General features: G+C 38.3%; 1 protein-coding gene across 1 annotated transcript in view; it reads right to left on the minus strand.

Moving 5' to 3' along the window:
- Window positions 1-301: 301 nt before the first annotated feature.
- LOC131430312 (metallo-beta-lactamase domain-containing protein 1) overlaps window positions 302-15243 on the minus strand; it is a 280028-nt gene continuing 265086 nt past the window's right edge. Inside the window, exon 3 of the mRNA XM_058595185.1 lies at window positions 302-2713. Within this exon, the coding sequence (XP_058451168.1) occupies window positions 2370-2713 (344 nt within the window). The 3' untranslated portion in view covers window positions 302-2369. The remainder of the gene's footprint in view (window positions 2714-15243) is intronic.

The following is a 15243-nucleotide window of genomic DNA, read 5'->3' on the forward strand; positions in this document are numbered from 1 at the left end:
CTTCTGTGTGGGGCGGAAAAACTAAATCGACCTGTCGAAGGACTTTTCTCTTTCTGTTCGGCGAAATTAAAACAGACGGACAGTTTTTCTTCTCTTGTTTGTTGTTTTTCTGTTTTTTTTTGTTCTTTCAGCGGGCTATGATTTTGTTTAGCCTCACATTTTTTTTCCGTTTTTTCATACAGTGGTTCTTTTGTTTTGCTTTCGTTTGTTTTAGATGGCTTTCGAGTTCACAGTAAATTCTTGGTTGTTTGTTTGTTGGCGTTCGAAAGTTCTTCTCCGTTTTGCTTAAATCATTGTGCACCTTCTTCCCTAGGACCAGTAGATTTTTTTTTATGGTGCATATGATTTATTTTGTGTTTGTTTTCTTCTTCCATATTGCGTAAGTTCGCCTTTGTTTTTTTGGTTTCCTTTTTTTTAAATTTTGTTTTCGCTTTTGGTTTCCTTGCTTTTATTAATGTGGCTGTCGTTGCAGATCACTTTGGTTTGTTATCGGATTTATTATTTCTTTTTTTCATGTTGTGGTTACCATATCATTCATCATGTTGGATAATATATCGCATTGCATAATTGTAAGTCCTTAATCTAGTATTCATACAGATAGTTTATAGTGAAATCATGCTGCTGCTTACCTTATTTAAAGCATATCAATAGTTTAACTTGATTAGTTATATGTTTGCTTAAATTTTCAATCAATAACATTTTTTTGTTCACTTATATCAACAAGACATGTCTTGTATGCAATTGCATAGAGTTCATATTTTTTAACATATGAACTTGATTATTATCTTTAATATTCATGCTGCTGCTTTCTTAAAGTAACATCTTAGATCTACAGTATTCTTGCATTTATTGTTCACTTATTCAACATCAAGTGTAAAAGATACAGATGCATGCTTTAATTGTATCTTTTACAGTTTCCATTTTTTTTTATAGTACCTCATACACTAATTCTAGTTTCTTCCAGACAGAATGTGTCGGATTCTCATCCATCCACGTATTGCCAACGTCGATCAGTTTTGCATGAGGTTATCCTTAAAGCTACATTAGATGATTTTTTTCTTTTTCCGTTATGTATTTTTTTTTTTCAACAATGAATGTTAGAGATGGGTAGGTTATAATGCTTCGATTGGATGACCATTTCTAGTTTCAATAAGTTTACGATGTTTGCAAAACACGTGTTTCATTTTAACAGTGTTTGCATTTTGTTTCGTTTTTTTTTATATAAGTGACATTAGCTTTCTGCTGCATATCCAGATGTTGCTTTCATTTTCATCATTTTTGTTTTTCAATTATTCTCTGGTTTTAAATCGAATTAGATCCAAATAAGTATGGTTACGTTTCGAGCGCCCCAGGCAACCAGATGTTCTTTGCGGGAGGCGCACATCGAAACGCTGTATTGTATGCTCTGATTCTAGTTAGTATTTTGTTTTTCTCTAAACGAATAAACAATCATAAGTAATTATTTGCTTGCATATTTTTTGCATGTTTATGTTTTTTTTTGTTTGTGTTCATTGGCATTTTTTTTAAAGCGTGGCCCAACCGAGCTCCTAGAGAGCCGATTGGCACCAAATAACCTTTGTTCGCTAATAGTGTCTTTTTTTTCAGCACAACCTTTTTTTTCTCGAAATTGGTACTGTTCAACTGCGAATGTAGAACTATTTGTTGCCTCCGAACAAAGATTGAACATTTAAAACTACTATTCCTTTTTCTTGTTTTTAGGTTTGTGTTTTAATAATCAGTGATACAATACGTGTGTGTGTTTTTTTTTTGTTTTGTTTGTTTGTTACCATGTCACAAATACATAATTGTTAAGAAACTTGAAACTCTAAGTCCACTAATATACATGTATGATCATAAATTGCATTTTAATATCGTGCACGTTTAATATATTGTTGTTCATTATATGTTTATAGGATTAATGATCCAGCAAGGTTATTTTCTAGCAAATACAAACTGTGAAAAAAAAGCCTACATATGTAACTTATAGTTGAAGCTGATTCCGTTTCTGCCGTTTTACCACACCTTCCCAACTTTCTGAAATCAGTCCATTTCAATCTTTGAAAATTCCTTGTTTAATAACTAACTCGCTCCTAACCATCAACCATTTTTGTTTCCATTCTTCAAGTTTGAAATAATGCAATCATAAAAACGCACTAAGTATCAATGATTTATCGTGGTAATCGTTTCTAACTGTATTTTCAATAAACCAACATAATCCGATAACTAATCTAAAGTGTAATCAATATTCAGCAATAAGTGATATTTTTTTTTGTTTTGCTTCGAATGTTAAACGACCGGCCGTCCAATCGGTACCGCATTCCTGTTCTTTTTTTTTCTTCTGTGAACTGGCCAGCAAAACAATCCTCGAATCAATCAATCATTCCACTTCCACTTCGTTCGACGGTGGCCTGCCTGTTCAGGGTGTCTCTCAGCTGCCGATCGACCGGAAACGGTGCCCCGTGCCCGGGTATTATGACGTCGGCCAGCGTCGCTAGTTTCGCGCGATTGCGACGCTGTGCCGCGGGATCCTCACTGCCGGCATCCAGCCAGAGTCGTTCGTCGGCGATGTCCTGGTGCCGCTCGAACAGGTCCCCCACGATGGCCACCAGTCCGGTTGGGGCCAGATTGCTAGCCCTGACCAGCAGCGAGACGCAGGACAACGTGTGACCGGGCGTCCCGATGATCTCGACGGTGTCCGTTAGGCGATAGGGAGCTGAAAAAAAACAGGAAACTTTTAGTGAATGTGGCATTTCAAGAGAAAGGTTTGATGCATTCTTCCGTTAATGATTATTGAATGACATAGCAAAAACACTAAAAATCAATCATGCTTCCGAGAGAAGATAAAAGTTATTTTGCGTTCCCCAAAAAAGAGACGAAAATGACTTGGCAATAAAAGTAATCAAAAATCCACTGGCAAGAGCAGAATGTACCAAATCGAATAGGCGCTTTTGTCTTTTTTAGTGAGGTTAGTATAAGTCCCATAATTGTAGGCCGAGCTTTGCTACCGAGCACCCCGATTAACCAAGGCCAGGCATTGGTGGCTATTCGTTGTTTAAGATAAGTAATATTCTCTTTTCCTATTTCATCTGTCGTTTAAATTACCTAATAGTACCCCAGATCTTTTACCCGCGCGGATACAATTCCGTGTCACGATAAACCCTGAGAAACATAACCCTGATCGACCGGATAATGAAATGGATACAACTGCTAATAGCAACAAACCCCGCGTTAAAAATTATCCCGACGGACTTCCCGAGTAAAGTCTAACATCAAAATGTAAACAAATTGAAATCTGATTATGATAGCATCATCAGATTGAAATCCTAATATGATATTCACTCATCAAATTTTCAATTAATATCACATTATGTTATCATTTTGCTGTTTAAAGGCAAAAGTTTTGTGAAATTCAAAAAATAAAAATAATCAAATCAACAACTTAGTGAATCCATTGAAATTGAGCAAATTTCAAATGGCAAGACAAAAATACAAAGTTAAATTTCAATGGAAGAATTATTCCTTCAATCCTATGTTGCCTTTTACAAAAATGCTTTGACATTCTGCCGAGATCCTGCAGTTGACCGCAACCATAACCGCGAAGACACAATTATTCATCATTTTTTCAACTTTTACCCAAAAAATGATCCTTATTTTTAACCACGAGAATATTAGTGTCAAATTAGTGGCGATCATCGGTACCACATTTGTCTGAAGCAGGTCAATCTGAATAGTGGCTTTGGCATTCCCATTTCGCTGATCGTCTGTCGTAGAAGGAGTTTATTTCAGAATTTGATATGAGAAATATATATGACGTCATCGATTTCCTTCTAGATACGTTAAGTATCCGATCCTGTAACAATTTTTGCGTTTAGTTTAAAAAAAATGTTTCGATATTTGTAATCATACGACGTCGCGAAGTTCATTCCAAAGTTTTTAGACCATTATTCTCAGTGCATCCAGAAATCGGGGACCTGGATGGCGAATATAATCTACTCACCAAACCCGTTCTGAAAATACCCATAATTTTATATCCTACAGTGTGGAAAAAAACATTGTTTACGAAGTTCGAACATTGAATGTCTCAGATTTCAGAACCTAGGGCTAATAATACTTTAGTAGCCACCAAGAAAATATATGTTTAATTTGTATATTCCTAAGTAGTCCACAAACTCACTCTTCATAAGAATTCTCATGTCTAGTTATAAATGCTTGAAAATTGATATACTCACTACCGCTAGATACAATGAGAAGTTTTTTATCAATCATCTAATATATCTTGAAACTTTAATACACTTTTCCAAAGAAATCGTCTAACCAAATCTGCATAATTTTGAGTCACAGGACTAAATTTACCAAAGCGGTCAGAAGCGAGATAATCGTTCATTGTTCCAATTAGTCGAAAAAACAAATGATCTGGGATATCTTTTTGCCGGATTCCTAAGTCACGTTCCCTGTGTTGTAGAAGGCTTCACTGTAAAAGTTCGGTCTTCAGAGCCTCTAAATTCGTATTTCAAAATTACATGTGCGAGTTGTGTGCGATCAAGTAGATAACTCAATTTAATGTTATAATGTTTCAATGATACAGCTTTGGATATAAGAAGGACAAAGAGAACATTTTTATACTGTGCTCAAACAGCCACACTGCTATTCACGGTGGATGCGGGATGGAAGCGACGCATGGATGCGGTGGATGCGGGATGACAGGAACTACCTGCATACAACTTTGTGAAACAACACTGCTTGTCATATAACAGAAGATTTCCCGGCTACTTTTAGCTAACACTTACAGTCCATAGCCATCGCAAAACAGTTCGCATTCCAAATCACCTAAGTTCGAAACTGGAATCTTTCCGCGGCTGTAGTGGGAGATTGCGTAAAATCTTTTTTCTTGCTTGCTACTAATATGGAGATTGCATACCATTTTTTTTGCTTGCGAGTAATATCGCCTAAATGTATACTATCCCGTACCTATTTTGACTGTTCTATTTTTAGATTATGCTCGTGACGTGTCATTTCGAGAAAATCTACATCATATTAAGTATTCAATGTGCTTTCACTGAGAGCAAAACTAGTTTTCAGTATGATGTCACACAGCATTTTTTTTCCTTTCGATTTTGATCTTTTAACCGTTAAAACAACCAAAACGATAGCAAATTAAGTAATCGATATGTACGAACAGCACAACATCACATTGAGTTTTCTTTTTGATCTCACACTCTACTCGGGTTGCACTCTCGGCCGGACCGTATACGGTTTATTTCCGGCCCAAATTAAATGGAAAAAATTGAACATTTTTCAATTATCGAGAGAACTGACAAAGCGATACTCTACCGTTAAGAGTATTGACAACGTGCGCGCAGACAAGCTTAGGGTCTCGTTAACCAGTGCAAAACAGGCTAACGAGATCGTTCAATGCAAGCTCTTTACGCGGGAATATCGTCTGTTCATCCCCGCTCGTGAAGTCGAGATTGACGGCTTGGTCACCGATGCCAGTTCGACATGCGAATATGTTCTTAAGGACGGGATGGGTTGCTTTAAAAACCCCTTACTTAAGATTGTAAAGATACTGGATTACAAGCGATTGCATTCAGTGTCGATCGCGGGGGATGGTACCAAATCATATCCCCAATCAGACTCGTATCGGGTGACCTTCGCTGGCTCGGCTCTACCTAACTACGTCCTCCTGGACCAAGTGCGCCTCTCTGTTCGTCTTTTTGTTCCGCGTTTAATGAACTGCACCAACTGCAAGCAACTGGGACACACAGTTAAAACTTGTTTGAAGCAGTTGACTGCAAAATGGCCCCTTCTTTCAGCGATGTATCCTTCGATGGCTAATTCATCCACCGAGGTCACGGATTCAATCACTGTTTTACAGTGGAATTGTAGAGCTATTATCCCAAAAATAGATTCTTTCAAAATTCTAGTGAATAAATTCGCATTTGCATTGTGCGAAACTTGGCTAACTTCTGATGTATCCCAAAACTTCCACGATTTAACATTATTCGCCTGGATCGAGATGATCCCTACGGAGGAGTTCTTTTGGAAATTAAAAAGTGCTATTTATCGAATTAACCTCCCCTCGATACCAGGTATTGAAGTTGTCGCATGTCATGGTACAATCAAAGGCAAGGACCTTTGCATTGCTTCCATCTACAATCCACCAAGAACCACGGTTGGGTACCGCTGGCTGAGCGATGTCATGCAGCTTCTCTCAGCTTCTGCAGTTTTATGAGACTTTAACTCTCACGGTACGGGATGGGGTTGTCTTCACGATGACAACAGATCAACCGCGATCTATGATCTTTGCGATAACTTCAATATGACTATCCTGAATACCGGAGAAATGACACGGATTCCTGCACCACCAGCAAGACCAAGCGCGCTGGATTTATCCCTTTGCTCAACATCGCTACGGTTGGACTGCACATAGAAGGTGATCCCCGATCCCCACGGTAGCGATCATCTACCTATGGTAGTTTCAATCAAGACCATCGGAGACAATCAATGTTTCGTATGACCTCAAACGAAATATAGATTGAAAATACTACGCAAATTCGATGTCGGAAAAATTAGTAACAGCACAAGAACTTCCTCCGGAGGAAGAGTACACGTTTATGGCTGGCTTGATTCTCGTTACTGCCATTCAAGCTCAGACGAAACGTGTACCTGGCGCGAAAACTAACATCCATCCTCCTAATCCGTGGTGGGACAAAGAGTGATCTTCACTTAACGCGGAAAGATCTTCAGCGTTCAAAAAGTTCAGAAAAAATGGAACACCTGATAATTATCGGAATTACGTGACGTTAGACAAGCTAATGAAGAACTTAGCGAAAGCAAAGAAACTTTGTTATTGGCGACGGTTTGTTGACGGATTATCAAAAGAAACATCGATGAGCACTCTTTGGAACAGAACCCGACGAATGGGAAACCAAAACACCACGAACGAAAGCGACGAATATTCCAACCGTTGGATATTTGATTTCGCTAAAAAAAATATGTCCAGACTATGCTCCGGAACAGAAGATCTCCCGCGCCGCGACATCAAATACAAACGAAACACCATTTTCGATGGTAGAGTTCTCACTTGCACTCTTGTCGTGTAACAATAAAGCCCCGGGACTAGACAGAATTAAATTCAACTTGTTGAAAAATCTTCCTGACTCTGCCAGAAGGCGCTTGCTGAATTTTTTCAACAAGTTCCTCGAGGGTAATATTGTCCCACACGATTGGAGACAAGTGCGAGTGATCGCCATTCAAAAACCAGGAAAACCAGCCTCCGATCACAATTCGTATCGACCGATTGCTATGCTTTCCTGCATCCGGAAATTGTTTGAAAAAATGATTCTCTTTCGTCTAGACAATTGGGTCGAAACTAACGGCTTCCTTTCAGATACAGAATTCGGCTTCCGCAGGGGCAAAGGAACGAACGATTGTCTTGCGTTGCTATCAACAGAAATTCAAATGGCATTTGCTCGTAAAGAACAAATGGCTTCAGTTTTCCTAGACATCAAGGGGGCTTTTGACACAGTTTCCATAAACATCCTATCTGAGAAGTTGCATCAGTATGGTCTTTCATCAATTTTGAATAACTTTTTGTACAATCTATTGTCCGAGAAAAACATGTATTTGGCGCATGGTGATTTGTCAACAATACGATTCAGTTACATGGGTCTTCCTCAGGGCTCATGCTTAAGCCCCCTTTTATACAATTTTTACGTAAAAGATATCGATGAACATATCAACACATCTTGCACGCTAAGACAACTTGCCGACGACAGCGTTGTGTCCATTATAGGACCCAAAGCTGCCGATCTCCAAGGACCATTGCAAGATTCCTTCGACAACTTGTCGACATGGGCTCTTCAAATGGGTATCGAATTCTCTACGGAGAAAACTGAGCTGGTTGTATTTTCGAGGAAGCGAGAACTAGCACAATTACAGGTTCAACTAAGGGGTGAAACCATAGCTCAGGTCTTCACATTTAAATATCTCGGGGTCTGGTTCAACTCCAAAGGCACCTGGGGATGTCATGTTAGGTATCTGAAACAAAAATGCCAGCAGAGAATCAACTTTCTTCGTACAATAACCGGATCATGGTGGGGTGCCCACCCAGGAGACCTGGGATGGAATCATGTAAGGTGATTATCACCAAAAGATTATCACTTTTGAAAATTTGGAATCATGTAAGGTGATTATCACCAAGTTCTGTCACCACTACTGAAAGGCTAACATCACTATCAAATGTTGGCATTACGTAAGGTGATAGTCACCACGATTTAATCACCTTCATGTCAAAATGGAGGTGATAGCATTTTAGTTATCACTTTTAGTAGTGATTTGATTTTTTGAGAAGTGGCTTTATAAATTATTGCCCGTTAGGTGAATTTTAAGCCACTGATATAAACTTAACGTACCAAAATTGGCTGGTCGATATAAACATAACGTACCAAAATTAGCTGGTCGTGACTTAGTGAGCGACATATCAGTCTCGTTCAACTGAACGAGTAAAAAAGATTAATCTGCGTTCTTAATTTTCTTCTTGTGAGTTGAACTAAATAAAGCAATATTTTTGGACAATTAGTTGCTAATCATAGTGGATATTCGTAGTACCGGTGAGTAAAATTTCCAAAATGGAACTAGCATTCGAAAGCTCTGTGAAATGCCATAATCGTAAAGTGAATGAAACTATACACAAAATTATTTAACGGATCTTTCTCATTCGATAGGAATGCCATCCGTTGGTAAACATCAAGAAGATCTAACAATTCGTGTCATTTCAAAGCTAGCAAATTCATCCCAAAGAACTGACTGTGACATTCATTTCCATTGAAAAATAAAAATCGGCACTAAATTAAACCAACAAGTTAATTTTTTATTTGTTTGTACACAGTTTGCCATACTCGCAAGGTAATTTTATTCAACGTTACTCTTCGATCCATACAAATCATCATTGATAAACATGACTCGAATTAATGAAAAGGATTGAAAACTATAGGAATAAAAATTTAGATTTTAAAAAATTATATGGGTATACGCCACTTTCATATGTTACTCCTTCTAATATCAGCGGTATACGCCACATTCATATTTTACTCCTGAAAAATTGACGTTTCTTGACAGGTGATAAATGGAGTGAAGTTGGCTCAATCCCCGGTGATAGTGATAGTAAAAGTGATCACCTTCGGTGATTCCAAACATTCTGGTGATCACCTCTTTATCACCAGGAGGTGATATTGTCCGTGATGGAAAACGGATGCTTCTACTTCCGATCCGTGGCGAACACTCATTTCATCAAGCTGGAAAGAATTCAGTATCGTTGTTTGCGTATTGCCTTGGGTTGCATGCAATCGACTCATACGATGAGCCTCGAAGTGCTGGCTGGCGTTCTTCCATTGAAAAACCGGTTCTGGGATCTCTCATATCGTTTGCTCATTCGATGCGACATTCTGAATCCTCCGGTGATTGAAAACTTCGAAAGGTTAGTTGAGCTTAACTCTCAAACCCGTTTTATGTCCTTGTATTTTGATTACATAGCTCAGAATATTAATCCTTCTTCGTTTTTTATCCAACCGTGCTCATTTCTTGGATACTTTTGATTCTGCTGTGTTTTTCGACACATCCATGAAGGAAGAGATTTATGGAATTCCGGATCACGTACGCCCTCAAGTGGCCCCTAATATCTTTAATAATAAATTTAGAACAGTCAACTGTGAAAAGGTGTTTTACACTGACGGATCAAACATCAACGAGTCCACAGGCTTCGGCATCTTCAATCAAAACATCACCGCTTCTTACAAACTCAGTGATCCGGCTTCAGTTTACGTCGCAGAATTAGCTGCTATTCAGTACACCCTCGAGATCATTGAAACCATGCCCAAAGACCATTACTTCATTGTCACGGACAGTCTAAGTTCAATAGAAGCTCTCCGGGCAATGAAGCCAGGAAAGTATCCCCCATATTTCCTGGGGAAAATAGGGGAACATTTGAGAACTTTATCTGAATGGTCTTATTCAATATCGTTAGTCTGGGTCCCTTCGCATTGTTCCATTACGGGCAATGAAAAGGCAGACTCATTGGCTAAAGTGGGCGCATTGGAAGGTGATATTTATGAAAGACCAATTAGCTTCAATGAATTTTTCTGTATCTCTCATCAGAAAACTCTCGAAAGTTGGCAAACTTCATGGAGCAATGGCGAACTGGGACGATAGCTACACTCCATTATCCCTAAGGTATCGACGAAACCTTGGTTCAAGGGGATGAACGTGAGTCGTGATTGCATTCGCGTTATGTCACGGCTCATGTCAAATCACTATACATTCAACGCACATCTCCGGCGTATCGGGATCGTGGAGAACGGGCTCTGCACCTGTGGCGACGGTTATCAGGACATCGAGCATGTCGTGTGGTCGTGCGTATAGTATCGTGACGCCAGGTCGAAGCTACTGGAATCCCTCAGGGCCCGAGGTAGACCGCCTGAGGTGCCGGTTCGGGATGTGTTGGCGAGTCGGGATAGTTTATATATGCTTCTCATATACCAGTACCTTAAACACATTAATATACAAGTGTAATCCGTAGTATCCTCTCTCTTGTCGAGGCTAAGAATAATCTTCACCTACAGGTTCGAGACTAACATTTGCCCGATTCTCCCAATCCCTCGCCTGTCCACCATCTCTGTAGAAAATAACAAGATCTTTTTTCTGTCACTAACTTTTTCGTTCCCCCTTCCTCCGTTTCTCCATCCTCTCGATGTCAACTAATTATATCTTTGTTGTTTTTAGTCATTCGTTCCCATACCCCCTTTTTTCACTCCGTTTTCCACAAAAATTACTTCTCCATGTTTCTTTCAATCTCTTAGGCAACTTCACCATCATCGTCCACGGAAAACTGCTCCATTCGATGACCAACATACGGGCCACCCGCCGGGTATCCGTGGCCTGGGGGTGTTTCCCGCGGACCCATTGATACGTAGAATCGTCATCTGGAAGACACGCGTGTTATATTCAACCCACCGACCATTGCCGATCGCCAGCTGCAGGCTGAATCTGCCAGAATCGACCATTGCGACCGAAATACGTCACTACCCTAATGATAATACCCTAATTTTAAGTTAGTCGTTAATCAAGATTAGAAAATACCCTTGGCATCTTAGAGCTTAAGCAGTGTGCCTTTAAATATGTTATTATTGAATAAAAAAAATCCTAGTCTCGAAAGATAAGAAATAAAATGAAAAAGAATTTTGTCAGACAGAACTATTTCTCGAAGCACAAAGAAATGGAAAAAATCTCTCGAGAAATTTGGAAAAAATATTTTTCAAAGAATTATACTTTGAATGAGAAGATAGTTTAGTGGAAAAGAAAAACCAAATTCGAAACATTGAAAATATCTGATTACTGAAATTAGTTTTACCAATATAAATTCGGAAAATCGAAAAACCGTAGTGGAAAGATCTCTAATCGGTGCTGATCATCAAGAGTCTATTCGTCCCTTGCTAATTCCATTCAACCAATTCCCTCGCGCGGAGGAACAATGCCAATTGATTTCACTTCTTGTCGTTCGTAACAACCTGCTTTTGAATAGCTAACCGCTATAATAAAGCAGCAGAAATTGGCGTCGGGTTGTGTACGTTGTCGACTACCGGGAATAAATTCAATAACCATCGTTTACGGTTAACCTTGGTTTTGCTTGACCGAGAAAATAAGCCGCTCCAAACAAAATGATCCACTAGCGAACTACGCCGCGTTCACAGCAAAACCTGAGAGTACAATAGTTCATAATTTTGTCGTTAATTCCACAGCACCTGAAAAGTTTACCACGGTTCGGTGCAAATGGCCAGTCAAACAATGCGCCCGGCACGTACGTCCCTAGAGTCAACAACGCTTCGTGTCGATACTCCAACCGACGCCGCCGTCGTATAACAAGAAGTTGGTCCTGATAAGATAATAAATATCCACTAAATCCATGTGGGAATTTTTACCGGCGCTATTTCAACACCGAGCTCACATTGTTTATTTTTTTGACGAGCACCATGACGGGACAGCAGGGGGTGGTTTCTGTGGTGTGCTTCCTTCATCCGGCGAAAGTGGAAAAAGACTAGCTTTCACCACCGAGAGCCGCTAAACTGACTGATGGCGGTTTCTTCTCCCTAGATAGTAGTAGTAGGTAAGTCGACTTGATTGAAAGAATGTCGAGTGGGAAAAAATAAAAAAAAACGTCGGGTTCTACGTTTATCTACCGTCATATAGGATATTCGAAGGTTAATAGAATAATAGGGGCCGAATGGTTTCGTTTCCGTGCGGGCCAAAGCCGGTGATCCACGGTTAATCGTTTGAGGTCAGCCAAGGCAAGGACAGACCGGAGATTTTTCACATACCACACCGTCGAAGGGAGGTCATTTGTGCTGGATGGTATTCGTACCGCTCAGCTGTCTTATCACAGCATTCCTTGACTCATCATTTCGTTTTTCGCCCATCGCAGTGGGATGAACTCAAAAAAAACAAGGTTATGTACGAGAGGCGACTACTCACGAAGGCATTGAAAATGAAATTTTCAAACTCACTTATAGATAGATTCCAATTCAAAAACCAGGCTATAAATTATAAAACACTATCCGAAATTATAAAGCTGATGTTAGGATTTTATATGGCGTTCCGGCCTTTTTGAAGTTTAGAAACTTAGAACCTTCAATAACTAATATCTCATCGTCAAGTGCGTTCAAGAAGTATATGGGGCATTCCACGCAAAATTAGCCACCCAATTTTTTTTTCATCTCACTATTTTGTTCGGTAAAGAACTCGAAAATATTCGACACGTATTTTTTTATTTCAATATGGCACATGGAATTTTCGAGATAAGATTTTTCGAAGTTTCGCGTTTATATAAAAGAGCCTTTTTTCAACAGCTTATAGCGTAAAATCTAATAAAGATACAAAAAGGCGGGTGGGTAATGTCAGAGACATAACTGGATGTCGTGAATACGAAAAAACTGACACGCTCCCATCACTTTTCCGAATATCAGTTAGTTGATTGCTTGTATGAATTGTGCAAGATTTCTCCTTTTTTACTCATAGAGTTTGAAGCGATGCACCTACATTAAAGTACAGATTAGTTACATTAAACAGCTACTATTCTACAACTATATATTCCAAACTTGAAACAATTCCTTTTTAACTTGCTGTAGTTTATTTTTATTGAAGCTATGAAGTTCGAAGATATCAGATTCTTCTCGAAATTTCAGTACGAGACAATTGCAATGGCCTGGTCTGAAATGTATCGGCGATCTTCGGTATGGAAGTCATTTTAATAATAATAATGATAGTAATAATAATAATAATAATAATAATAATAATAATAATAATAATAATAATAATAATAATAATAATAATAATAATAATAATAATAATAATAATAATAATAATAATAATAATAATAATAATAATAATAATAATAATAATAATAATAATAATAATAATAATAATAATAATAATAATACAGATTACCTGTATATATGGCAGCCCTGTTTCGCATGGCATATTTTCACAAGACCCTATACTAGTATAAAGATGTGTTCAACAACATCACTTTCACAATGTGTTAGTGACGGTACAAATTATTTTAATTTCCATCTTGATGAATCTTTTGGTAGGAAATATTGAGATCTGAGATGGTTCTCGTGTGTGTCTTGTTTCGGTAACAGTTGCGAAAGGAAGGAAGTAGGAAAGCGACAATATTCAACTAGATCTTTCTAATTATCTTTAGCACTGAAAAGTGCTTTGAATGGGCCTTGCTGGACTTTTTGGCTGCCTTTCTACCGGTTTTCGGTGCCATCGTGCTGACGGTGTCTTGTGCGTTCTTAGTAGCTGCTTTAACTTAAATGACGCTTTTTCTCACATCACATTTCATTTTATACCTGCTACTGGCAGCGGTGTACGGACAGCCCCTTTGCTAAAATTTCTTTCCTGCTCGCAGAACAGGAAACAGTGAGACGACAGATCCTCGATGTTGCTCTCGTGTGTCTTGTTTCGGGAACAGTTGCTCAGTAAATGGTGTATAGATGCAGACATCTCGCAATAGTATACTATTGAAAAACTTCAATGTTGTTGCAATACACGTTCAAGTTGAAAATTTTCGATTCTATTGGTAGTTAGATTATATAAATCCTTTCACAGATCACTGAGCTATGAACTTTCAAAATACGAGAAAGGCAAACGCGCCTTATGAATTATCCTCTTTGACACTCGTTTATACCAAAGATTTATACCAAAGATTTCAGAAAAGTTTAATTGTGAACTATTTGAGATTATGTCACACAACTGAAAAATTTATCATAAAATTGTGATCATATTTCCGATGGCATGTCGCAAGAATTATGTTGATTCATTAGATACAATAGGAGATATTCACGATCAAAAACTTATCACTCTCTCAGAGGGTAAATTTTGAAAAGGCGCCCCATAGTAAAGTAAGTCGTATTCACGACAAAAATTCGTCCAGGACATGAAATGTGCGTCTTTTCCTTAGTTTTCAAATAAGCGATTCCATAAAACAACCTTTAAAGTTAATTTAATGAAAAAAGTTAAAAATAAATAAACAAATAAAAAAATTCAAACTAGGGCCTAATTTTTTTTCTTTTTTTAGTTGAAAAAAGAAGCGTTAGGGGTTTAATTTCATCTTGGCAAAGTTTCAGTGTGGAAAGATTAATACTTTCGAAGCAGTGAATTTTTCAATCACGATCCACACGCGCGGAGCGTACCTCAGCGCAACTCGCTCGAATACGGGCTTAACTTGTCGACACATGTCGCGCCACTGACCGAATTTTAACTTTGATAGTTTATTGTTAGCAACGTTTCAGTTAAGATCGCGGTGTAAAAATGATTTCAAAGACCGCTCACGAAGACATTGAAAATGCAATTTCCAAACTCACTCATCGATAGATTTCAATTTGAAAACATACCATAAATTGTAAAAAAAAACTATCTAAAATTATAATGCTAATGTTAGGATATTAATATGGCATTTAGTTTTGATTTCTGTTCGTCAAACGCGCTCCGAGAACAGCCATTTTGAATTTTATATATCTAGAACCTTCAGTTGCTAATATCTCATCGAATATATTTAAAACAAAAACTATTTTGTAAACTTCCGCTTTCGTTCGCAATCATTTAATTTTTTAATGCTAAATGAAAGAATAATCACCCTCATTTTTGATTACGTCCGTATCGATATAATACGAACATTCTTGTTTC

The sequence above is a fragment of the Malaya genurostris genome, chromosome 2 (genome assembly GCF_030247185.1).
Source record: "Malaya genurostris strain Urasoe2022 chromosome 2, Malgen_1.1, whole genome shotgun sequence".
NCBI lineage: Eukaryota > Metazoa > Arthropoda > Insecta > Diptera > Culicidae > Malaya > Malaya genurostris.